The 26,394-nt window shown below is 39.1% G+C and overlaps 5 protein-coding genes, 1 long non-coding RNA gene and 1 other non-coding gene across 10 annotated transcripts in view; 1 reads left to right on the plus strand and 6 right to left on the minus strand.

Annotated features, from left to right (window-relative positions):
- The window catches only part of hoxa3 (homeobox A3), a 45,353-nt gene extending 29,253 nt beyond the window's left edge, over positions 1 to 16,100 (minus strand). The window contains exon 1 of one of the 3 annotated variants that reach the window (XM_031903233.1): positions 16,017 to 16,100. The gene's annotated coding sequence lies outside the window, so the exon portion shown is untranslated. Of the gene's footprint in view, positions 1 to 698; positions 820 to 11,152; positions 11,239 to 16,016 lie in introns of those variants that run through there. The other 2 variants (XM_012964321.3, XM_012964323.3) reach the window with 2 other exon arrangements.
- LOC116411597 lies at positions 240 to 13,955 on the plus strand. The gene is made up of 2 exons (XR_004223235.1): positions 240 to 315; positions 13,100 to 13,955. It is a non-coding gene; the product is annotated as an uncharacterized LOC116411597 (long non-coding RNA).
- hoxa5 (homeobox A5) lies at positions 1,498 to 3,730 on the minus strand. The gene is given in 2 exon segments (NM_001011405.1): positions 1,498 to 2,509; positions 3,097 to 3,730. Coding segments are annotated over 2 exon segments (825 nt in total). The 5' UTR covers positions 3,671 to 3,730; the 3' UTR covers positions 1,498 to 2,258.
- hoxa6 (homeobox A6) lies at positions 4,522 to 6,933 on the minus strand. The gene is made up of 2 exons (XM_002933395.5): positions 6,213 to 6,933; positions 4,522 to 5,529 (listed from the first exon to the last, which is right to left on the minus strand). Exons 1-2 carry the CDS (start codon positions 6,652 to 6,654, stop codon positions 5,258 to 5,260), a joined length of 714 nt encoding a protein of 237 aa, XP_002933441.2. The 5' UTR covers positions 6,655 to 6,933; the 3' UTR covers positions 4,522 to 5,257.
- Positions 12,132 to 15,174, minus strand: hoxa7 (homeobox A7). Its single transcript, NM_001376927.1, is given in 2 exon segments — positions 12,132 to 13,536; positions 14,583 to 15,174. Coding segments are annotated over 2 exon segments (624 nt in total). The 5' UTR covers positions 14,935 to 15,174; the 3' UTR covers positions 12,132 to 13,264.
- On the minus strand, positions 16,018 to 26,234 carry hoxa9 (homeobox A9). 2 transcript variants are annotated; one of them, XR_004223234.1, is made up of 3 exons: positions 20,941 to 26,234; positions 20,031 to 20,398; positions 16,018 to 18,636 (listed from the first exon to the last, which is right to left on the minus strand). XR_004223234.1 is itself a non-coding variant. In XM_031904147.1 (2 exons), exons 1-2 carry the CDS (start codon positions 21,485 to 21,487, stop codon positions 20,160 to 20,162), a joined length of 786 nt encoding a protein of 261 aa, XP_031760007.1. In that variant the 5' UTR covers positions 21,488 to 26,234; the 3' UTR covers positions 19,167 to 20,159. The 2 variants fall into 2 exon arrangements, 1 of the variants encoding a protein (XP_031760007.1); XM_031904147.1 differs by lacking the exon at positions 16,018 to 18,636 and having other exon boundaries at positions 19,167 to 20,398.
- Positions 25,686 to 25,772, minus strand: mir196b (microRNA mir-196b). The gene has a single exon (NR_049687.1). It is a non-coding gene; the product is annotated as a microRNA mir-196b (primary transcript).
- Positions 26,235 to 26,394: the final 160 nt, after the last annotated feature.

The following is a 26,394-nucleotide window of genomic DNA, read 5'->3' on the forward strand; positions in this document are numbered from 1 at the left end:
CAAATGAAGATGCTTTTCTTATCACCCCCAAATATAGCAACTTAACTCAAAAGGCTACAGTTAATTCTGGCCATAAAGTTCATTGCTGACTAATCACACTGCAGTGTGAACTCACTATTGACTTAAAAGAATGTTGCAGTAAACAGACAGCTGGGGCCTATCCAAATTCCTTCCCAGCCCAGAAATGTACAAACCCTAGCATATATCTTAAGGGGACTCTGGAGTTTTTTCCCAAACAACTAAGCTGCGTGGAAATAGTCTACTTTCACTTTGAAACCTTGTGACTGTTCGTGTGTTTGCAATGAACCAAGGAAGGTAAGTAGTGATACTCTGAGATACATTTGAACCCGGCCAAGGTATTTTCTTTCCAGCATCTGCTTACTAAGCATTTCTTATCTACCATGTAACTAATATCTACCATATAAACCATAGCTAACTAGATATCAAAAGTCATAAAATAAATACAATTAGAGCCCCGCCAAAGTAACAAGGTAATTAACATTTGGCTACAACTGTAGCTGGGAATTTCTGTAACTCTATACCCAACAGACAGCAATGCAGTTACCCTATTTAAGAGGTATGAAAAAAAGAAAAAAAAATATTTAGCTCGTAGGATCCATGGGCCAATCTTTTAACGTTACTATTTAGCTAGTATTCCCTCTCAGCAATATAAAAATAATTATGGATACTACACTTACCTTAACTTTGTAAGCAGCAAGAATCTTGATTCTGGGCAAGGCGGCTGCTAATTAAATAGGTAACTGCCTGCAAGCCTTACGTGTCCTGCTAAAAGCCAAATGATGTCCAGCATCAGTGAGATTATATGATATGTACTATATAATGTTGGTCGTCTACTCCCTAAAACCATAAAACTTACTTTAATAGCCCCACGTGACTTTTTATAGCCAGTGAGCCTATCTGTCTGTGCTATGGAGGATTTTACGATGTAATTCATAGACAAAACCCTATTCATTTGGCAAGCAAATGTCACATAGCCGGAACTAGAGCTTATAAAGTTTACTGTTATATAACTTAAGAAGGCAAGAGGGTAAGCAGTTAGAAGGGGGATCCCTTTCATTGCCATTACAGCCTGAGAAGAGTTAGCTCTCCAAGCTAATGAGAGGTAAGTCCATTTTGAAAGGCTTGAGGTGCTTAGGGATCTGTTATGTAATCAGGGCAGTACTGGGAGCGTAAAAATATCATTTTCTATTTAAGAAAAGAACTTTATTTTCCAGGAGCCATTTTACATGAAGTGTTGGAGTGAGAGTAAATAAAGTGCTTAACACTGTGTACAGTTTAAAGGACCTGTTAATGTGCCTAGGGCCTATGCTATGCTAATATTTTTACTCATTGATCATTGTACATAGATTATAGATTGTCCTGATGAAGTGTTATTCTCAACAACCAGTGATTCACATAGCAGAGCGTTTTTCCATCAATCAAAACACTCACATCCCTAAAAACCATGCACTTCTCAATACAAGCACAACAAAGATCTTCAGTAGAAAGTTTATTTTTTTTGTTGTTGTTTCCAGTCATAATTTTTCTTGAAAAAAAAATTTTTTTTTTACAAAAAAATTGGAACAATTGCGTAATCTGCCAAGCTCCACTATATTATTGAATTTATAAAACAAAACACATTAACCAGACGCTGCGATTCCAGCCATTTTCAGTAAAGTTTCGTGCAAACGTTTTTTTTTTCCTTTTTTTCTTGTTGTGTTTTTTTTTTCTCATTACAAAAGGCACAGCTAGGACAGACACAATTTGTGTCACAGCTACTTAGACAATATCACAAGATAAATTGGACCGCAAAGTCACTTCTACAACATAGTTATTTTTCACAGGAACTCTAGGTAGTTTCATGAAATTGTGGGAGACAGTTGGAAGGCATTCAGACATGGTCACACTACACGAACATATACAGGGGTCTGCAGACACAAAACATCTGTAATAAACGTTTGCTGTCGTAATCTCATTTTTGTACAGTTATTTCAAGTAACACATAAGCGCTTTACATACTCAAATAAGTTAAAACATTAAATTGTCAATACATAGGCATCCAAGGACAAAACATTTACAGGAAGCAGTTGAAGCTATTTCACCCAGTTTAAAGGCTCATTGCTAGGATAAAGGGTAGACAAGATATTAGGGAGGAGGGTATCTTCACAGAAGTCACAGAGAAGAGTTATACAAAGTGGTGGTGACAATATACAGGTTTAGCTAATACTGAATCAGTACATTCTTTAGGGAGGGGAAATTTAAGGACGAAATGCACCCCCAGCCGCTGCCATGCTCATACTCTTTAGTTTATTGTCTTTTTTCCACTTCATTCTCCTGTTTTGGAACCAGATTTTAATTTGCCTCTCAGAGAGACAGAGTGCATGGGCTATTTCAATCCTCCTCCTGCGGGTCAGGTATCTGTTGAAATGAAATTCCTTTTCCAGCTCCAGAGTTTGGTAGCGGGTGTAGGCTGTCCGGGCTCGCTTTCCTTCTGGCCCTCCTATGTTGTCTGCAAGAGGGACACAACATGAGTTAGAGCAAAGGAACATCTTTCTAACGGTGCTCAGACCTACACTGGGCTCTCACTGGGCTCTCAGTGCCTGAGTATGGTACCCACTCACAAGGGGAGAAAATCCAACACTTTATGATAACCTCTACTTTCTGCATCTCTCCCAACAATCCTCATCTGACCGACCCAATTTTTACAAAATATTAAGCTTTTACTTCCCACTTTCATATAGATTTAGAGAGAAAAACATATTTATTCTCCCTCTGTATTTTTGGGCGGCCCTTACAGGTGTTCATTGCCCAAGGCATTGAAACCAAATATCCTGTTGTTTTTTTTAATTATATTTAAAAGTTGAAATACATCATGAAGTTGTGATGGTGCTAAAATGAAAGTGTTCTTTTCAGATCAGATGTGACACCAATAAAATGCAGCTGCCAATTTCCTAATATGCCTGAAATGTTTTGTAGCAGTAATTCTAGTCTAGACAGGCTAAGGCATCAAAAGTTGGACCCTATTCCTTCTGCTGTTTAATTTTTTTTTTCATTTAAAAAATATATATATAGATAAGAGATAGGAGGCGTATTTACCATGGCTTATGTGCAGTTTTCGCATCCAGGGGTAGATTTGGGGTTGCACTGACGGAGCTGGGCTTTGGCTGTTCTGAGAACTTGCCTGGTCGCTGCTTGCTGGGGCATCATCCTCAGCACCAGAAGATGCACCCAGCCCATCTCTGTTAATGTGAGTGCTGGTGCCAGTGCTGCTGTTGCTTGAATTGGACGTGGTGTTGTTGGAGTTAGTTATGGAGTTTTTGCCCCCTTGGTGACTGTCGCTGACAGGCGATGTGGCTACAGCGGTGCAGGGCAGAGGGTCAGGTGGAGGAGAGTGAGCAGACGCTGCAGGTTGGTTATACCTTGGCTCTGTAGAGGAGCTCGGATTGGATGGATAATTCCTTGCTCTGTCATTGGCACTAAAGTGGTTGGAAGCTGAGCGCCCAACGCTGAGATCCATGCCATTGTAGCCGTATCCGTACCTGCTGGAATGCATGCTCGTTGTATCCCTGTATTGCTCGTTCACCGAGCTGTGATCTCCATAATTATGTAACTGGTAGTCCGGGCCATTTGGATAGCGACCGCAAAATGAGTTTACAAAATAAGAGCTCATTTGTTTTTTGATATGTGTGCTTGATTTGTGGCTCTTGGTCGTTTTGCGCGTCTATAGCACCCTTGCACAATTTATGATGAATTATGGAAATGACTGGGACATGTACTTGGTTCCCTCCTACGTAGGCACCCAAATATGGGGTACGACTTGGAATCACGTGCTTTTGTTGTCCAGTCGTAAATCCTGCCTGATGACCTCTAGAGGTAAACTGGTGTACTAGTGGGGGAGCAGGGAGGCTGCTAAGGGAGCGAGCGTTTGTGCGCGGCCCCGTGTAGAGCTGGAAGCTTTTGAGCAGCCTCTTGCGCCACCTTCTGGCTGCCGAACTGTCATTACAGTCTCCCCGGCCAGCAAAGAAGGGACTGCAGGGCCGGGGTCGAATTAAGGTTACATCCCATTACAGGAAAATTATTACATTCCCCTCACAGCTCCATTAGTGAATACCAAATGTACCGGCTCACAGGCACAATCCGGCGCATTAATAGCGGGGGAAATGCACAAAGAGGTTTTGTTTCAAACCCATTCAAAATTCACTTTTTTGGTCATTTTTATTTGTGATATTACTACATTATTTTGTGCCTCTTTGTCAGTCATTGCGTCTGTGAATAGCGCCCAGGTCAATATTATCTGCCACTGATCAGAGCCATTTATGACGGGGAACAAGCAGTGGCAGTTCGGCTCTATTGTCTTTTGAAACATTGTTTTAATTCACGGAAAAACAATGTTTTAAACGATCGCTGTAATATACATTTATGTATGTATATATATGTAATAATCATACTTAGTAGTAATTCTTTTTTCTCTGCCTTGTCCCTGAAAAGCGCCAGCACCTTTCACCGTCCCGTTACCCCCCCCCCCCCCCCAATTAATCCCATACAGTTGTACAATAAAATGAATGGAGTAAATATTGCTAGGAGCCAGGTTGTTGCAGTCTCACCCAAAACTGCCTTTCTGCGCTTCCCCAGGAGAACTGTACATCGCCGCAATATTCCATATAAAGGAGAGAAACGAATTTGCAGGGAGGGATAAGATTTCTAGTTTCTTGTACAGTGAAAATGAAGATCCTGGTATTTAAGAAATCACCAAGCGCAGCACTGGAAACCTTTGTCTGCGACTGTTCGGTTGCATTTTACAAAGAAAGAGCTGATATTCACATTGTTTCGGGCAATGGAAAGGAAATTAGGATTTCCGTTGTTTTTTTTTTTCTTTTGTCTTCCCCATGTTAAGTGCCACTATACGACTATGGGCATTGCAGCAGCAAGTCAAATATAATAGATATGGCGCAGACCCCTGCATAGGGGAGTGTAGCTGGCAAAATTAGAGTCAGGCTGCTCACCGAAAATGAAAAATACAGCCTTTGCTCTAACACAAAACTATTTAGCTGTAGCGTGAGTGTGTGTATGTATATATATAAATATATATATATATATATACACGCACATATTTTTATTAACTAGTGAGCGTCAGTATATGGAATTTCCCAGCTTCTGTGTATAAATAGCGCAATGATGAATTCTTATTTATATCTGTCATATATATAAAAGGGCATCCGAGATCCAGACTGAATAGAAGGAGGCCCGACACGTGTCTTTAGGTGGTGCTTTTCTCCTCCTGTTTGCCTTCTGAGGGGTCGTCGCTGGGGTGGGATGGGAGCAGGAGTTTGCTTTCTTTCTTCCATTTCATCCTTCTGTTTTGAAACCATATTTTGATCTGTCTTTCCGTGAGGCAAAGGGCATTAGCAATTTCAATCCTTCTCCTCCTAGTCAGGTATCTGTTAAAATGAAATTCTTTCTCTAGTTCTAAAGTCTGGAACCTGGTGTAGGTCTGCCTCCCTCTCCTGCCATGGGCACCATACACTGGACCTGGAATAAAGGAATATAGGCATGTCAGCTACCGACACAGAAAATATCCTGCCTCCTTCACTTTAAATCACACATACACAGCAATTAGCAATACATTTCTCTATGTAACTATAGATATTAACACATCCCTTTTTAAGAAATCCACCTACATCCCACCTTATAAATAGAAATGAACTACTTGCCTCTGGGTATGTGTCAAATTCGCAAAATCAATATATATTATACCGATATAGAAATATATATATTTATACTTGCCAGCGTATTTTTCGTGTATGTACCATGAATTAATTTCCTATACAATGCTAATATACAGCAAGCATATTTTGCATGTATTACATGTACCATTGCAACCAGTAACTAATAAATGACACATCTTTGCCAGTTTTTTTTTTTTTTTTGGTGGCAAAAAATACCCACGTGGTTTTGTGCCACTCTTGCAGCGCCACTGTATTGGGATTCTTATTAAATGTAATATAACTATTTCCCTTTTCTTTAAAAGCGGATACACTATAGAATCAATGCAAGTGCAGAGCATTTTAGTGCTGAACTTCCATTGGCTGTCAGTGTGTTTGAAGCAGATTGATAAAGGATCAGGTGTTGGGGTCCCTGTTCCACTTTGTCTCGGTATTTCCCTATATTATTGTTACCAATGTGTATGGAGTGTAGCACAGGCAGGGACTCACCAGTACAAGAGTTGACCCTCTGCATCCAGGGATAGACAGGGCTGCTGTACTTCCGGTCGGTGGGTTCCTCATGTAGCATCTTGCCTTGGGCACTGGCAGATTTATATTGCTGCTGATCGGCGGAGAAATGTAGATATTCCCCACTGTCCCCTCTGTGTTTAGTCCCATATGAGGACGGGCTGCCGCTGCTCTCCTTGCCCGAGTAGAAGCAGGATGCCCCATACTCATAAGAGTTTCCATTGCAGGCAATAAGGGTGTTGGACTGCTGGTAGAAACAGGGTGAGGGGTAGGGCTTGTCCTGCACAGGAGGTGACCCATAAGCGCCCGGAAAATGCCTTAAAGCTTCATAGCCAGATGAGTAGAGGGGGATCTGCCCCACAAACGCCTCTTGTCCATTGGGCAGAGTCCCAGGGAAAGTGCTATTCACAAAGTACGAACTCATTTGCTCTCACTCTCCAGTTCCGTGATTTGTTGTGTATTAGTACATCTGCCTATAACTATTAGCACTCATCCAACTGGTTTGTTTCTGGATGGCCGAGAGCCAAAAGCGACAGAGGCAAATCTGAGCAGCTGATCCCTCACTAGCCAATAGGAAGATGCGATTGTGGCGCTCCCCTGGGACTGGGGTCTGAGCCAGCAAACTTCCAAATTGCACGCAGCTTCCCAGCACATCCATGTACCAATCATGTACTGTTCCCATTGCAGGGAGGGCACTTGGGAAGGATCTTGTTTACAAACTAGAGGAGCGATTTTGCAAAAAAAAATAAAATACATTTCTATTAGCCACAAATTCAAGTTATTGTCCGTTTAAAATGTGCAAAAGTGTTCACCCCTAGGGTGATCCTCAACTGGAGACGCAGGCAATTTATTAGCAGTGCATGATTAAACTAATTACAGTCAGCTAGTGTATGGAATGCATTGCCACACCGGCCACAGGGACCTAGAAAGGGAATAAATAAGCCAGACCTCATATATACATGTTTGTTTTTATTTATATAGCGCTGCTTCTCTATTCAGCATAGTATATTTCGCAAGGCATTCATAGAAAGGACAAGAAAAAACAAACAGTACAAAAAGTAAAAATACACACGATTACAAAGATTAAGTGCCATAAACTGGAGGAAGGAGGTCCCTGCCCACAGATCTAGCAATCTAAATGGGTCTGAAACAATGCATAATGCAACCAGATGCAAAAGAAAAGGGCAAAAATATCTAAACGGTATAATATTGCAATAGCAACCTGGGCGTATTATATTTGCATGCAAGTCTATCTATCTATCTATCTATCTATCTATCTATCTATCTATCTATCTATCATCTATCTATCTATCATCTATCTATCTATATCTATCTATATCTATCTATCTATCTATCTATCTATCATCTATCTATCTATCTATATCTATCTATCTATCTATCTATCTATCTATCTGTCTGTCTGTCTGTCTGTCTGTCTATCTATCTATCTATCTATCTATCTATCTATCTATCTGTCTGTCTATCTGTGTGTGTTGCCTTAAACTAATTTAAATAAAACTAATTAGTATAATCTATTAATTCTATTAATTCAGCATTCCTGTAAAACCATTATATATATATATATATATATATATATATATATATATATATATATATATATACACACACACACATTATTGAAGGCATTAAAATCAAGTTTGTATTGGTTTCCCCATTCTGCTGAAGCTACATTTTTTTTTTATATTCCTATTATATACTTGTGTGTGGGGACAGAGATTACTAGATAGATAGATAGATAGATGACGATAGATAGATAGACACAGAAAGACAGGCAGATAATTTGCTCAGTATAAGAGTTCCAGTGTTATTTGTTGGACCCCCAAAGGTATTGGTTTAGACTAACTCAAAGGAAATATATGCTAATCTATAGGGTTAAATGTAAATGTCCTTAACTATGGTAACATCCCTTGCTCTCTAGGAAACAGGGTTCAACGTCATCAGTAATTTTAGTCCTAATAAATCATAATTTTACTGCAGGTGCCCTTATTGCAGGTAAAAGCAGTGCATTGTGGGTATCACAATCAAAACTTAAAAACTACATTTTATTAAAAAGGGGGCATTGCTATTCATTGTTTTTACAAAACATTTCTCAATGTATATGTCGTTTTTAGTTAAATGCCTGGCATAAGACTTTGGGTGTAATATCACTTAATAACGAAATATTTAAGCTTCGTGACTTGAACAATATTTTTTAAGATGTTAAGACTTTCTTTTTCGCATTATTTCCTCCCAAGAGGTATTTTTTTTTTTCTTCACTTTTGAATAACTATTTGCTACAGACTAGCGGTAATTACCACCGCTTAGTGTATCTGCCCAAGTGCTAGAAGTGAAAACAAGTTAAATTAAAGTGATTCCCCTGTTGAAGTGTTAAATGAACAGAACATTTTAGAAGCCCCATGAGCAGGACATAGACAAGAGGAATTAGCGAGCGTTGCGTTCTACAGCCATTGCCTTGCCAAACTGTAATAATTTATTTCTCAATGTAAATTCACATGGCTGTTTCCATTTGGAGGGGCAAAATGTAATCTTTGTTCTAACAAGACTTCAGATTCCAAGGGTGTCAAGAAGAATTCACAGTTATCTTGTTTACATCTTGGACATTAAAGAGCATGCACTACAAACAGTTAAGGCTTGGCCAGAGGATCTGAATTTAGGCCCTGACATAAAAAGACTCCTTTTCTTATCTGCGTTTAGTGTTTTATGGCCCCTTCGCTGAAATCCAGGCCACCTCTGCCCCAGCTCTATAAAAATTCCCCTCTAGAAGAATTTCAACCTTGGGTGCTGTAAAGCCCTTAATGGCTTTCTAAAAATACAGCACTAACAAGCCATTTGGAAAATAAAAGCGAGCAAGGATATTCGTATAATACAAGTATTAAACTGTTGTGTGTGTATTTGGAGTGTTCAGCAGATTACCAAGAAGCCCCAAATCTAAACATATTTTAGCACATATTTTTTTTCTTGTAACTTGCAGACAACAAGATTGCATCATTAGAGCTAGCAATCCAAAACTCGATGTCGCACGTTAAGCACAAAGGGTTAAATCTGACTGCTTGGGCTTGCACAGAAGTAGGCAAGTGTGAGAAATTGCTCGTTGTGATTTCATGTATTTATTTAAAGCAAACTGCACAAAAGCAGGCTAAAAAAAAATCTCCCAGGAATTTATTGCCGGTGCAAAATCGTCTGGGGGCCTGTGAAATTTAACAGGGATTTTCAGGCATCAGTGGTTAAGTGGCCCTGCCCCTCCTATTTGGCTTTTCATCCCTCTTCCCACAATGAAATCTGCTTAAACCATTAGATGCAGCAGCCATTTTGGACACAAGAAAGGCATATTTTTAACAATGACCATTTCAACTGCTACACCCTGTATTTATATATGCAATCTTAATACACCGCAATGAATCCCCATTTCCAGAAACCCTGCACTGACAGCAGTCAGGATGATATTTTAGACTCATCAAAAACAAGTTGCATAGCAGAGGACTTAAATATAGAGGCAGAGCAGGCAGGTGCTAATCAGTCTGAGCTGTAAATACTCCACGAATCTTACAAGGAATGCAAGCTGAGAACCCGTACAGAACTCTATATGCTTGCCAGCTCCAGAAGAAAAGACATTATTATATCAGTATTTCATATACAGCTTAATAACGTAGTCTATATTCCCTGGCGCGATAGCAATATGTTTTTTACTTTCTTCAGAACCATTGGATGTAATATTTCTTTCATAATGTTATTTGCAGTCATATTCTAGTATATTAAATTATTCTTAACCAACTGAAGCAGCCTGCTTGTACAATAGCAGTTAAATGCCTGACTGTTGTACCACTTATCACCACACAGTGGCAGCACTAAAGCCACAGAAATAACAATTGCAATCCTTAGGCAGTCAAACAAGGCACTGCAATACAATGCTAATGCACAGTTCATCAACTACCAGACAACAATTAATATTCTAGTGTAACATTTATTCATTCCAGATATATGTTTAACTGCACTTTGATTAAGATAACTGTATCATGCTTTATAAGAGTAGCCAAAGTCATTCAATGTCAATGCGCATTTATTGTTACCATGTAGGTGAATCAACCCAAAAAGGCAGAACTCATAGGTTAGCAAGTAGGTATGCCTGTGGTTTAAATGTAAGTATTTTTATTTTTAAAAAACAATATTTAAAACGGATTATGGAATGAATTATGTTATTAATACAGCAGTTATAGAAAGTGGGTGCTGTACAGGAAACTCTATATTAATTTAAGCATACACCTCGTCGTTTGTTCACTGATATATAACTATATATAGCTATATAATATACTAAATAATATACACATATACACATATACATATATTTATGTGTGTGTGTGTGTGTGTGTGTGTTTATACGCTCTACATATCCTGCGAAAGTAACTGTTCCATAGGTGAATTCATTCAGTTACAGTAAATACATTTATTAATACATCAGAATACACACTGTAATTGCTTACCACTGGTACCGTTATAGGGCACGCATTGCATATGTGTGTACAAAAGCCATTTCACTTTGTAGATATTAGACATCCATCGGCACAGATAAATAATGGTACAATTAATAATATTTCCCTCTCCATCCATTAAAAGCAAAATCTAAATATACAATTACAAATAAAAATTTCACTGTATGCGTGCGTATATATATATATATATAGGTATACACACACATACACATTATGTATTGTTATTTACCGATTGCCATTGGGACACACTGATGGAAGGTACCAAGTTGTACCAAGCATCAGTAAAATCTAAGCGCAACCTGGAGCAGGTAAATGGGCATCTCTTGCCCAGGGGATTCCGTTGGTAGGGAATAAGGCAAAGGGCAGTGGGTAAAGGGACAGGGAAGCAGGGGATGTGGGGTAGGAATTTCTCACCTTGGCTCCCAGGGATTGTGCCACTGACAGCTGTGTGGCTGGTTGCATAGAGAAGTATAGAGCCCGGTTTGGTGCCAGGAAGAGCAGGAAATGAGCCAGGCTCTGAGCTGAAATGGTGCCATTGCGAGGCTTTCAATCCACATTGCCACACCTTCCGGCCGGGGAAAGGATCCCTGGCTCCCAGCTGTACCTGGGCTGCCGAACCCGGGCTTGGGCTGCCGAACCGCCATATCCACCGCTGCTGATGCTGGAGCTCCATGGGCTGGGAAGGATCCGGCGCGCAGTGAGTGCAGCACAAGAATGCAGCTCTATCCTCGCAGGGGGAATGATAAAAAACTTCATGTTCTCGGTTCCCATTCACATGACCAGCAGCGGCCAATGGAATATCCCAGCAACTCATAAACTTGTATTGCAAAGTTGTAAATTTTCATAAACAACAACGGATTTATAGCCATTGCCTCATCACTTACAGGAGGCAGGTCCTTCCTAGCCGCCATCTTAGCTCTCACAGCAGCCCCTGCCTCCTCTGAGCACTAGTGGGGTGCAGTCTGCATATTCCCTGCCAATAGCATCACACAGTAATCAGGGACCATTGCCCCTATATTGCAAAGCAACGGGCAAATAATACACTTCCAGCCCTCTAAATGCCTATGTGCTCAGGGTATTCGTACCTACTGATTCGTAATGTAAATCCCTACTCTTTAATCTGATCAGGCTAATTTGGGAGGGGAGGGTACAACTGATGTGTAAATTGGTAAATGAGAATTTGTTTTACAAAACTGCATTTCACCCTAAAATGCTGGAGTTAATTTACCTTTGGGTTTTTTCAGATATTTATTTTTCATTTTTCATATTTATATCTCCTTTTTATATTGATAAATGAATTGTGTTATGGAGTTCATATACACATTTTTCGACAACCATTTTTATTGTTACTTATGCATGTGATAATAATAATAATAAGGACATCCGAAACAAGTGAACGAACATTTATGTCTTTATTATGTTTAACAAAAAAATATATTATGCACGGAAACAACTCTGAATGTAATTGATTGTACATTTATCTTAACAAATGCAAAAAAGATTTCAAATAATCACATTTACCATTCTTCGAAATATAACAGCAAATGTTACACCTATACATGTACACAACATACACACATATTTCTTTTTCCATATTCCCCATGCTTAAATGTTCCCAAAAGTGACAATATCATATTAGTTAAGTGTTCCAGCACAATGACTTTAAAAAATAATACTTTAAGATTTGACTTAGTAACAGTTTATCAAAATGTAAACCATGGAATACAAAGGATGTGGTCACACAACTGCTGAAATAGCCATGCCTTAGGCAACGCAAAGAGAAACATCATGGAAGGAAAATACTGTTTATTGACACACAATGTAACACTAATTTTTCTGCACTTCAGTATATCAGCATCAGTCCGAACTGATATGCTAGCTGCGGCTTTTCTTAATCTCTAGAATAAAAAATACACACGCACAATTCAGAATTCACATTTGTCTGTTTTTTTTTTTACCAATATAATACATTTTCGTCATTTAAATACTATCTAAAATTCATAGCATCACAAAAAAGCACAAACAGGTAGTTGTTAGACTTTACTAGGTAGTATACAGTAAGGTAAGATACATGTAGTGGTCGTTTCGGTGCGTTTTGCCCTTTATTTGAGTCTTGAATACGCACATACAGTAAAACTAAACGATTCTGTCGCATAGGTAGCTTCGTTTTATTTCTCATGTACCTGGGATTTAGCCGGTGGGGTTAGGTAGTTAAGAAAAGAGGTGTATTTGCATTATACAAACCATCGTTTTTCTGTTTTTTTACTACTGAAACTCAGTATCAAATGTACAATATATATTTATATATAATACGAATGTAAAGTAAAATAACTTCATTTTTGTTTTTTTTTTTCTTTATAGGCTACAATTACACCTGGTTGAACTGAATGAACCCTTCGCTGATTCCTCGGGGCCTTCATCCAGTCTCCAACTTTATATTTATGAAAATAATGACATTTAGCTGAATGTCCCCTTGCCCAGCCCCGTGCAAACCCCTTAGTACAAATTGTCCTTGTTAATTGCGCTTTATTCTTTATCTTTGTCTTCTGCAGTAGTAGTAGGTGCAGTGGAGTCTTCCCCTGCGTCGGGGGTCTGGCCACTTTCCTCCTTGTGTTCTTTCTTCCATTTCATTCTCCTGTTCTGGAACCAGATTTTGATCTGCCTTTCAGTCAGACACAGGGCGTGTGCAATTTCTATTCTCCGCCTGCGGGTTAGGTAGCGATTAAAGTGAAATTCTTTCTCCAGCTCCAGAGTCTGGTAACGGGTGTAGGTCTGGCGACCCCTCTTTCTGTCCGGACCTTAAAGTTATAGAGACAGTATTAGACTTTGAGGGATATTGGCCTTTATACAAACCCAATGTTGCAGTCATTCTGCCCCACTTCACATAAACCCTATTATAACTGCCTTACTAATACACTGGGCCTGATCATCGTCTGGATCTTCCTACTTTTTGCTCTATAGTCATTCTTATATTAAATACTTTCAACCAGTTAACTACTTTATTAAACCTACCTGTAACTAAATACACATATATACAATATTATTCATTTTCTAGGTCATAAGCATTCCCTTCCCTTGTGTTTAATTTTATCGAGAGCATTTAATAGAAGATGAGTATGAAAAAGAAATGCCCATTAAGCTCACCCCTTTGTTGATGTAAATGCTGCCTAATTTTCAAGTATCTTCTTAAGATACAAAATATATTTATCTATATCCACATATTTGTATGTATGTATATATGTGTCATCAAGGTTTTTTTGTGCACATTTAATACCTATATTTTTACGCTATTGTTTACATTTAACAAGCCCCCATTTATTACCCAATGCGCCCACTTGTATGTATGTCTGTCAATCTATAAATTCTATAGGGCTACTTGTATAGGCAACAATTGTACAAACAGGAGGAGTCTATAATAATAATACAAAAATAATGTAAATGTTTACACTCACACACGTATATATCAAGCTATCCGTTCTCTGTATATATATATATATATATCTGCATACTGTTTAGCAAGTAGTAAATTGTATATATTCACAGAGAATGTTCCAGGGTCAGATAATAATTTCTGATGATTGCCTGGAAACAAGCTTTTGCTTTTTGCACACAATTACTCCATTGTTATTGTAGGTGAATAATAATTCAATGACGCTCAGCCTGCGGCCCTCCAGCTGTTAAAGAGTAAGGAGTGGGCTGTCTGTTGAGCTGGAATTTTCCCTGGCTGGAGGGCTGCCCATGATGCTGTGAGCATGTGTTACAGAATACAGACATGAATGCCCCCCCATTCCCCCCATACCCCCCATTCCCCCCATACCCCCCATTCCCCCCATTCCCCCCATACCTGAGGATCTCATCCAGGGGTAGATGCGGAAATGGGAGTCCGCCTGTTGGTGCAGAGCCGCTTCCTCGGCCTTGGGGAGCTCATTGCAGAGCAGCGGAATGTTCTGATCAAAGCTGGAGCAGTGCAGGTTGTAGGAGTCTGAGGCCAGGCTGTAGGCGGGGAAGGGGTTCTGGTACAGGGGGCTATTGTACAAGCTGGGCACGGAGGAAGGGAATGGGCCGGTACCGGTGCCATAGCCGCCTCTCTGGGAGTTGCTAGCCAGGGAACAAGGAGTGGACTCGGGGTTGGGGAAGAGAGAAGCCCCCGCAGTGTATTTGCTGAATAAGGCGCTCACATAATAGGAAGAAGTCATATTTATGAAGCTGTGATTTGTAGTCCGGTAGGCTCCGGTGTCGGTTTTACGAGGCGGCAGTGATATATGGCAGCACTAAACCCCCACATTTACACAAAACCCCATCTTTTCCTTTGCACTGAGCTGCCTGCCTGGGCCACGTGATCTGCCACCATCTGACCGCCCCGTCCAATCTGATTGCACCGTACAGGTGGGAGAGAGCTGTGTGTGTGCGCTGCAGCGCCTGGATCTGCACCCTGCACCCTGCACCCCTGCACCCTGCACCCTGCACCCCTGCACCCTGCTCTGGGCATCATGGGGCAACGACTTGTACCTAGGGAAAGTGGCAACGGCCTATAACAGCAGCAGCCATTACATTTTACATTTTTCCTATATAATTGGCTGCCTTATTTAGCATTGATTATTACAACATCGAAATAATAAATACATATAATATTATTCATACACTATCTTATCCATTTTATGAATCAAGCTTGGGCTAACAGTCTGCAATATAATCTATCTATCTATCTATCTATCTATCTATCTATCTATCCATCTATCTATCTATCTATCCATCTATCTATTTATCATCTATCTATCTATCTATCATCTATCCATCTATCTATCTATCTATCTATCTATCTATCTATCTATCTATCTAAATCTATTATCTATCATTTATCTACACTCACAAATATATTTCCAGTCTCTTCGTCTTTTTAATTGCAATAACTAGACAATAATACATTCCTTTATTTTATTACCTTTAATCTGAATACTCCTGTACAACAGCCACTTGTATCGGTATATCATGTACTCCCAAAATGCTTGAAGCACAATGGAATGAAAACATTTAACGATATCATATTCCGTTAAGTTCTATTAAGTTAAATCAAGTCATTGTCGAAACAAATTCATATCACTTGTGTTTATCATTGGCTTTATTTTTGTGTTGGGGTTGTGTAGTACTCCCTTTCATAATTTAAGACACACATATATATTTTATTTATCTATATGTAGTGCAATATAATATAAAATAATATATGATAACATTTATATATTGAATATTAAATATTTAATAATAAGCTCTACACACTTACCTTTTTTTTAATAAGCAAAACGGAGTCGTGGGAGCGGCCCAACAAAACATTTCGGCATCAAAATCACAGATTATTTTTATTTTCTCTGTTACCCACATCCCTGTCCAAACTCCTGGTAAAATGAACTGTCTCCTTCTAGAGCAAAGACTGTGCTAAACTGAGTTTTACAACCCCAGTATATTGCACACCATAAACTTCAATGGAAATAGCTCCGGAAATTCTACCTTTAATTATACAGATAGTTCATCTGTTGTACAAAGGGCTTCCCATGAGACAAACTCGGCACTTTCAGCATGTTTGCACGGTTGTATAGTCATAAAATTCTGCCCAAAACATCCCCCATTTTCTTTCTACATGCTGTCTTTTAAAGAAAATATTTGTGTAAATGAGAAGACACAACAATACACCTTTAGCAATGTCTGGTGTATTTCACTGGAAAAGGAGTAAATATTCCCAGATAAAAAATTCTGGCACTGAGCAGACTAACTGCAAAAATGAGGTGTTTGTATACAGAAATAAATATTTATACAATTAAGCTAAAACACAATAGCAAATCCCCCACTAACCTACACTACACTGAACACACAGATACACGCACAGACCACACACAATTGTATGTTAGTATATATATAAGAAAATGTGTTGTGTGTTTGGATACATCAGCCGTTATATGTACTATATCTAGCGTGTCTATAAACATTATTTATTGCCAAGTGTAAAAATAAAAATTTATTACAAGGACAAAAGTAGAATTATAAAAAGAAAAAGTATATTTGCGTTTATTTGCACATTTACCTGTCTTCCAGTGCTTGTACAACCGATTGGTAAGCATTTTTTTCCCCATGAAATAATACTATACATTATTGAAAAAAATGAAAAAATAGCTTTTATAACATTTATTAATATCACTTATTAATATATTCTTTATCGTTTTTTATCTAATCTGGGGCACACATAAAATTTCAAGTGTCAATATATTATATAACGTGTTAAAAAATATAAGAATAAAAAAAAAAAATACCTAAACATGGGAGTGGTTGTGAAGCCAAGCGGAGGTGAGTGGGTGTGGCCAAATATATTTACTTCTAGGAAAATCTCATTAAGAAAGCAGATTATTGCGCACAGTTATTAAATAGTATACATTAAATGCGTCATCTCTCTACACATTTGTACATAAATATGTTAATCACCAAGTGACTGTTGACTGGTGTTGTTTCATTTAGGCTTTTGCTGAGCAGAATGAGTTATAAAAGAAATAGAAAGAAATACAAATAGGTCTCTGCATTATATCCACTTATATACAAGGGTAACTCTAGCTGGAACTAAGAACTAAAGAAAGTCTAAACTAATCGGCTCATTAAACGCACCAGATTCATGTAGGTGAAGTTGTATTTCCATGTTCATTCATTTTATGTATTTAAAAATTAAAAAAAAATACACATTTTAGTGAGTGTGTCTGTGTGTTTATATATATATATATATATATATGTGTGTGTGTAGATGTAAATATATATATATATATATATGTGTATATAATCATGTGTACATGAAGATATACATTAGTTGATTGGGTTTTCTGTGAGCTACTTTTATTAAAAGCCGAAAATGTATCAACATATTTAGCAGGCCTTTCTTTTATTTACTAAACAGTTAGCTGTTATATCCCTCGGATATATCTGCCTTTAATGAGGTAATACTGCCATCTGGTGTTCAAAAATAAATGTTACAAGACATAAAAAAAATATGCTTCCAGTGACTACGCCTCTGACAGTCAGTAAAAATTAAGTATATTAAGTAACTTTGGACATATATGGAAACATCCACAAGGCATATTAAAATTGAATTCACAAATATACACGAGAAAGATTGGGATTGCAGAGTCCCGGAGCAATAAAAGTTGGCGATATCCGCTCAGTATATTATCTAAATCCGCCAGACCAAACAACCAAGAAGGCTTCTGTAAAGAAAATCTTAATTGCTGCAGGACAGCCATAAAATCATTAAGGAGCGAATTCCAGACAGTTTGCAGACCAGCCATTTATTACACACTTTTAGTGCCCATTCTTTGAAGTCTCTTTCTGTCTGGAACAACAGAGGGCGTTGCAAACCCCCAGACCCCGGAACAAGCTACAATCCTGTCCTCTTCCCCCTCTTCCATTTGTTTTTCTTTCTTTTTTTCCAAACAGCAACTACTATTTTGAAAGCTGTTACAATCATTCTCTACTCACTGGAAACTCATTTTATTAATCAAAAAATATCCGTTTTTTGTTCGTATTTAGCACACAAAAAATACATTTCCTTTGTAATTAGACAAGCAAGTAGGAAGGCTGCAAGTCCTGTACGGTTTGCTGAAAAGCCTGCAGCGGTTTGCACTCCATAAATGGTTAGAGCAGTAATTTTCTTTTATTGCCCAATGTGGCACAGAATTTTCAAACAACATCCTCTGTCTCGACTTGAGCATAAAGTGACCTGACTTGTTTTTTCCCCCTTTTTTTCTTTCTTTCTCTCTCTCTTTCTTTTTAACCACTTTGTCTGGCTTTGCAAAATTGAATTCCATGACTTGCAAGGATGTGATGGAGGAAATTGGAGTCTGAATGTTTCCAAAGAGATATACGATGGCCTGTAAGGATTGCAATAACCAGAGGGTAATTCTCTACATTTCCTTTTAAACTCACTGAAGGCAGAAATACTACGAAATAATGATTTCTAGAAATCGCATTAATGGGACAATTTCACAAACACCAAACATTTTTTTCTCTTTGTATTGAAATGTGTAGTAACATTTTTAAATTGCTGTTCCATTCTCTCACGAAAAATGTCTGAAATGAATTTCTAACCAAGAATAATAAATAAAATATTCCACTTCTGCGGATTTGCCCTATCTGGCTTCCTTACTTTGCCTTACATACCATAAGCCTTGATCTTGATACTATATCATATTCCCTCTCCCTAATATCTCCCCCCTCCCTCTCCTCCTCCCTCTCTCACCCCAGTAGATTGTATTCATTATAGCAAAAGCAACATCTTCGACTATTATACACTGTTTATTCGTTGTTCAATACAGTGCACAAATTAAAAGACTAAAATAGTTTCCAGAAAATGTCAATTTGTCTGTGGTTTCATTAAAGGAATAGAAAAAAAATACACAGATAACATAAAAAAGTTAACATTTATTTAACAAAAACACAAAATAAGATAAATATATCTTAAAACAACAATTTGGTCATTAGGCCATGAGGTAACTATTGCAAACTATAAAGAATATGTTTTGCATAAATTAAATTTTATATATATTTTATCCTAAACAGGTAGACATATGCTATTATCCAATTAAATTTTATGTTTAATTTACCCTTAATTTAATTTTAGTATATTGAGCGTCATACTATGTCAGTAGAAGAATAGGTAGTAGGACCCTTGTTTAATCCAGGATATATATATATATTTGTAGGTCCAAATTTGCTGACTGGTGCAAAAATAAAAATAAAAGCAATAACCTTCCTCCCCCATCCGTTTTTGACCTATAGGTCGTATATACAGCCCATACTACAGTTTAGTATTTTGTGATACAAATGTATAAATTATAGGCGCCTTTGATTGCCACACACCCCTGTAGATTTAAACTGGACACTAAGGATAACGAGAATTGGTTAGATTTCTATATACGAAAACAACAACGAACATTACAGGTCTCTAAAGTCACAACTACCCCATTTTAATATTAAACAACCTGAGATTAAATCAGTCCTAGCTTAAACCATGAAAACTTGAACTGCAATCAAGCTCACAAGTTGAGTCACAAATAGATTTACTACAAATACATTATTCAAGTATATCAGCAGCCGTTTGTCCCGCACACAGCAAATAATATTTAGTACATGTCAGCTAGTCTATACAGTCAGTACCCAGTTGTGCGCTATGGAAAGGTAGTTTGGTAGAGGAGAACAGGTAGATTCCAATGCCAGACCATCCCTAATGCCCCCTGTTAAGGAAATAATTGTAGCATTACAGTACCTCTGCGATAGCACTGGCAAAACCAAGATTGTGACGCAACTGCTATTGTGACAATATGAGCGACTGCGAGAGGGACGCACCAGGCCTGGATACAGTAGCACAGAGCTTGTCAGGTAGTCACCCTCTCATTCATTCGTCTTTTGAGCGATCCTTGTTGATTTTTTTCATTTTCATCCGCCTGTTTTGGAACCAGATTTTCACTTGTCGTTCTGTGAGGTTCAACAGTCTGGCCACCTCGTACCTCCTGTCCCTGGTCAGATACATATTGAATAAAAACTCCTTCTCCAGCTCCAGGGTTTGGTGCTTGGTGTAGGGGCAGCGTTTTTTCCTGGTGGATCTCGCATGCAGCCAGTTAGCAGCCGGGTTGTCTGCAAAGAACAAAGCAGAGGGTGTCAGTTCCCTTTGCGACTGAAGCCCCTCACTTGGCACAAACAGATTTGTAGCTGCGATCTGCACTGTCCCGAGTAGAACAAAAGCTGCAGCATTTCTCTCCCTGCCATTGAGCCCAGCCCCCCCTTACTCCCTCTCCCTTCCATTCTTAGAGAAATTCCTATATCTCGGGTTCCTTAAATAACCCTGAGGTGCAGATTTTTATAAAACCCATTTGTGCGGTGCAAACAATTAGCCTAATTGGGCAAGTGAATTAATAAAGAGGCGTAAGTCCATTGATTCCCATATATGAGATATTCGAATGGAAAAAGTAACTTTATTTGTTGGGGCAGATTGTGTGTGGCTTTAATATATCCCCCCCCCCCCTTACTGATTTGGTGCAAAACCCAGTCTCACTGACTTCATATCCCTCAACCAATAAATACATAACATTTTATCGTTGTGTTCAGATCAAACATTCTCCAATATCTACCTGTGAGATATGAAACTATCACTTTAAATAAAGGAACAAACGTCTTACTTGGATCAATTGGCGGCTTCTCTCCGTTGCTGGGATTCTCTCCATTGGTGACAGCAAACGGGGGGTCGCCGATCTGCTTGTCCCTGTCAGTGGGGGAGCCGCACGGATAGTCCGACACTGGCAGGGGGCGAGAATCGAATGTGGAGCAGTCGCCCCTTCTAGGAGCCACCGGTTCAGGTTTGATGCCATAACTCCTGCTGGAGGGGAAGCCGGGGAAGGGCAGGGATCCGGCAGCCATGGGGTCCAGCCAAGAGCGCATGTACCTGCCGTCAGAGGCTGAAATGGGGGGCTGGTGGTGCATATAGGGGTGATACACACTGGACACATTGTTAGCAGTTTGGGGGTGCAATGGGTTCCAGGGGCTGCTGAACACTGACGTTTTGGATTGGAAGCTGCAAGGGGTGAAGTCGGGGTGCTCGGCCGATGCTGCCTGCCTTGGTGGCTGAGTCAGGGATCCGGGGGCAAATCTAGGCTGCACCACATCGTCCCCTTCGTGAATTAGAAAAGAGTCCACATAATAATTGCTGAGGGTCCCAGAAGTCGACATTGTGCCGAGCGGGACCTCCTGAAATTATGAAACTGCAGATTTCATGTAACAACTTGGTCCTACAAAGAAGTACAGTCACCTAATAAGTTGAAGGCAGCCTTCATTCCTATTGGCTGCCGGGGCCATGTGACTGTGCAGCAGAACAATAAGGTATAAATCAGTCCGCAGGCTATTAATGGGTCACTGTTTTGCAGTCATCATTTTTTATAGCAGAGCCATATGTTTTTATGCAAAGGGATATTTAGGTTCTACTGTATAGTCTCCTTTAATTGTGGCCAGCTGAGATTATAAGATCAGATCTAGCAGTGCTACCATTCCTGGGACTATTTTACATCATTATTAATCACACAGTAGGATGGAGGCATTTTCTACGCACCTCCTTGCTAGAAATTCATTCTGAAATCCATCCTGTATTTGATGGGAAAGTTGCACATGGCACACAGGGCTGAGCCTGACATATAAGTCATTAAATGTTACATTTCCATGAGAGTTAGGGACAGATCTAGTAACACATTCGCTTTGCATAGATTGGATGCACTGGGTTATATTGTTCTTCTAAAGTTACTGCCCTCACCAGATGCCAGCCTGTCATGGCAGGGAGTATACAGGGCAATGCAGAGCTGCACAGTGTGTCTGGCTGTGTGTGTGTGTGTGTGTGTGTGTGTGTGAGTGTATATATATACACACCATGTACCTTTGCTCAATCATGTGTTACAAGCGGTTTTGCTTGGCACATACCCACATTCACTAAATGAATGTGTATATATAAATATACATAAAGATAGATGGCATTTACTAAATAGTGCATGTGCTTATCTGCCTATTTATATCCCATTCTCTATAGGAAGACATGGGAACACAGAAAGAGCTCTTGTATAATTCTTCTGCAACCAATTCGTACAAAGCAGAAGAAAGCAAACGATCACCTTAAATCGAATGCAATTCCAAGTGTTTTCCCAATAAGATCGCAGCTGTGCAACTGCAGGTTTTTGTATGAAGTTATTCAACTCATACTTGCAGCTCTATGGGACAGTTGTGGGGGTGTGGGATATCATGGTCTGTATTGTATTGGAATAATATTGTAGAGGGAGCAGTTCCGTTAGAGGAGTAAGCCGATACCGTAAAATTAACCGTTGCCATAAAACTGGGGCCATAAAAGTTTGGTTTCCAGAGGGAAAATGCAAACCTATTGCAGTCCGGCTTGGGGAAGCCATTGCGCATGGTAAGGAGCTGAGACCCCATTGCTAATGAGCCTCCTAATAAATGTATTTTTTATCTATGCTTTGGAAACATTATTTATTATTTGGTAAAACGCGCGCAGGCAGACGCAGGGTTTATTTGGCCTTTGTAGCTGTTTATAAAAGCCTCACTGATTCCTAGGGAAGTGAAACACAAGGGCGGATGGTTACATTGCTCAGCGCGGCTCAGATCAAGTCCATTGTTAGTTGGAATTCAGCTATACTCTGCTTCCTATGGGGATCAGTTGTACATTCTACACAAATATACACTGATACACACAAATACGCACACACATACACCAACTGCACGTACAACAATAATATGAGAGATAAACACACAGTAATATCCTTCTTTATTTGTAAATACTCTGCTCTCCTATGGGGATCAGTTCTACATTCTACACATATATATACACTGACACACACAAATACGCACACACATACACCAACTGCACGTACAACAATAATATGAGAGGTAAGCACACAGTAATATCCTTCTATATTTGTAAATTCACGAATGCACACACACACGCCGATTCACACACCCCTATAAAATGTATACAATTCTCACTTTGTAGAACGAATTTATTTTGCTCAACGAAACCCAGGTTTCAGAAGAATTTCATAAAACATTTTCCTGGACTCAGACCTCCCCTCTTGCTGTCTGAACCAATAATTATTCTGTCCAAGACATACAAAGCCCTAAAGGTAAAATAATTCACTGTGAAACAGCAAATGTTCATAGGATTTTGAGCATTTAGTAAGAAAAGAAGGGATATGTCTCATTGTAAAATAGAGGAGGGCGCACAAATGTACGTGGACATACAGATGGAGAGATATCTAGTAAGATACATAGATGATTTATAATCACATAGATAGACAGGGATAGGATTTGTCTGTATTTTTGTCTATGTCACTGGGAAATGTACTGTGTACTTAAAGTGCTTTGTGTACTAATTGCCATATATATAGCATCGTTTCATCAAATATTCATTAGCTTTACATGAAACCAGATACATTTTGGACACAGAAAGGTTCATTTAATACGGTAAATAATCTTTTATTGGAGTGCGTGTGAAGATTTTTTTCTTTCTTCCAGACAAAAACAACACGATAAAATCGTACAATCGGTGACCTGGAATTTGATAGCTGAATGTGACATGATAGTGAACCCACAAATATAATATCAGTTGGGCCATTCCAGTGCCGCAGGCTTTGTCAAGTAAAGCTTTGTGGGTCGCTTTGCTAAGCTGGAGAGGCTGAACTGCTGCTGCTGCAGTTTATATGTGGCTTATTTGTTCAGCAGCCTGCCTGTCCCTGCAGCCCCCGTCGCTGTTGGTGGTGTATTTGTGGAATGTCAGACTATGGGCACATTGTAATAATGATCGTAACCGAGGCCTTGCAAGCAGGAAGCCATTACATCCAGTCTCGTCCACGTCTTGGGGGAAACACCTTTATCTTTATGAATTCCCACTATTAGTGCATACACACAACAATAATAACAATAATGGTATACAATTAAATCTAATCATTATTTGTAGTTTTTGTTGCTGTGAGCAATCCCTGAGCAAGAGCACTTTAAAGATCCAAAACAACATTAAAGGGCCATTGCCCATCTGACCTTGAATACTTACTGGAAGCAGCAACATTTCTTATTCATACAAAAATTAGTATTGATTTTGTTATCTCTGTTTAGTATAAATACAATTTGGTTACAGAAATAAATGCACCCCTTTACAAAAGCTGCCATCTAAACATCAGCCTTGAGCAACACACACACTAAAACATCACATTAAGCCAAACCGACTCACACCCTGTGTCACATGCTCATAACAAATTTATATACACTCCATTAAAAAAAATACATAAAGCAAGAGACATGGGTAGAAATGAGTTCCGGCACAGAGATGAAGGCACACACACACATACATATCCACACACACGCACACACACATACACACACAAACATCCATCTACAAATACACAAACACAAAACTACATGCCTACAAACAAACAGCTAGTGTTAAATTCACAGGCACAGAAGCAGGCACACATGCAGAATATTTATAACAAACACTGCCAAATAAACACATAACATACATATGTAAAACAATGTACATCCAAACACAGAGCTAGAAATCCGTTCACGGACACAAAAGCAATAACTCGCATATCAACACAAAATAAAAGCAAAGTAGTATATTCTTAACACACACCAACAAAAATCCAAATTGCAGAAATACTTGCAGCAATATACATACACATACCCAGTTATCATGCTCTTTACAAGCAGAGAAACACCCATCCAACACACGCAAATACACACAATAAATGACACAAATATACCATTCTAAAGTGCTTATATAATATACACAGATTCACATCTATACACACACGGGCACATATATTTTTAAAACACAAAAAATACACATACTGCAATTTACACAATGCTGCAGCTAGAATTTTTTCTACAAAAACAAAAGGCAATACATTAACGCCCACATGGAACACATTCTTACAATCGTAAACACACAACAGCAAAAAAAAAAAAAAATCACAAATGCACTGTTATAACTCTGTGGGCAGGCATTGGTACACATGGGGCACATTTACGCGTATAAACACAGAAAGCCAAGAGGTATACACACGGGAAATTAAAAAAGAAATCTATACAAGGGCCATGAAGTGTGCACAAATCCACACACATATACTATAATTCAGGCAAAACTACTTATGCAAAGAATTGTAACTATAATTAGAAACACAGAAATAGCAATGTATACATATAAACATATATATATACACGCACGGACATCTGCTTTACAGGAGGAGGCGCACACAATCGGGCACAACAATTGCACACACAGAGGAACTTAATAAGGACGATCATTGACACAAAAGGCGCAGGCCAGAGGATAGTCAGATATTGTAGAATTTCCTCTTCTACCTGGGTGATGATTCCCACTGATGTAATTAAGGCAGTTTCTTGTTGTAGAGAGAAAGGTGAATGCCCAACAACATAAAACTACCTAAACCACACAGCGGCTCTGTTCTAACACTTGGGGATTGGCGAGCTCCAAATTCCTAGAGGAGGATCCGCTATAAGGAAAAAAAAACGCAAATACATATTCCACAGATTGAAAAGTGTAACATCTGTGCTGTGTGCTAGCAAGCTAGAGCTTGTACCCTGGGCTCCCATACAGCTAACGGGTTCCAATCTCAGCTTCCTGGCCTGGAAATCCTATTCCCCAAGCCTATGTGCATGTACTAACAAACGCACCGACTTCACTTCAATCGCACTCAGAAATAAGAAGCTGAAAGCAACAATGGCCGCCTCTATCCACAATCTCACCTTTAAAAATGTCTTCAGTGTCACTTGGGAGCACAGTAATGTTTTCCCGGATGGAAGGGAGACAGTCTCTTCCATCTGAGATTGGGGAAAAAAAATCAATCCCTTCTTCTCTTGCACTCGCTTCCTCTGTCTAAACAGTTCCTTGTACAACTGAAACCACTCGTCTAGGGTTGCAGCAAAGCAGATATGCGAGCAAGTCATAAAACTACACAAAAGCCGATCACCCTTCCAGCTCCATTGCTATAAGGCCCAGACAAATTACGACTGTCTAGGTAATATTTAAATAGATTCCTAAAGTGATTGCACTGGAGGAAGGG

This window comes from Xenopus tropicalis, chromosome 6, assembly GCF_000004195.4.
Source record: "Xenopus tropicalis strain Nigerian chromosome 6, UCB_Xtro_10.0, whole genome shotgun sequence".
In the NCBI taxonomy this organism is placed as follows: domain Eukaryota; kingdom Metazoa; phylum Chordata; class Amphibia; order Anura; family Pipidae; genus Xenopus; species Xenopus tropicalis.

Excerpts from the sequence above, each read along its gene's own strand:
- hoxa6 (XM_002933395.5), bottom strand. The coding sequence starts at position 6,654 with ATGAGTTCGTACTTTGTGAATAGCACTTTCCCTGGGACTCTGCCCAAT. Across the intron at positions 5,530-6,212 it reads GAGGGTCAACTCTTGTACTG|GTCCAGTGTATGGTGCCCAT; the intron begins GTGAGTCCCTGC and ends CCTTTATTCCAG.
- hoxa9 (XM_031904147.1), bottom strand. The coding sequence starts at position 21,487 with ATGTCGACTTCTGGGACCCTCAGCAATTATTATGTGGACTCTTTTCTA. Across the intron at positions 20,399-20,940 it reads GAAGCCGCCAATTGATCCAA|ACAACCCGGCTGCTAACTGG; the intron begins GTAAGACGTTTG and ends TGTTCTTTGCAG.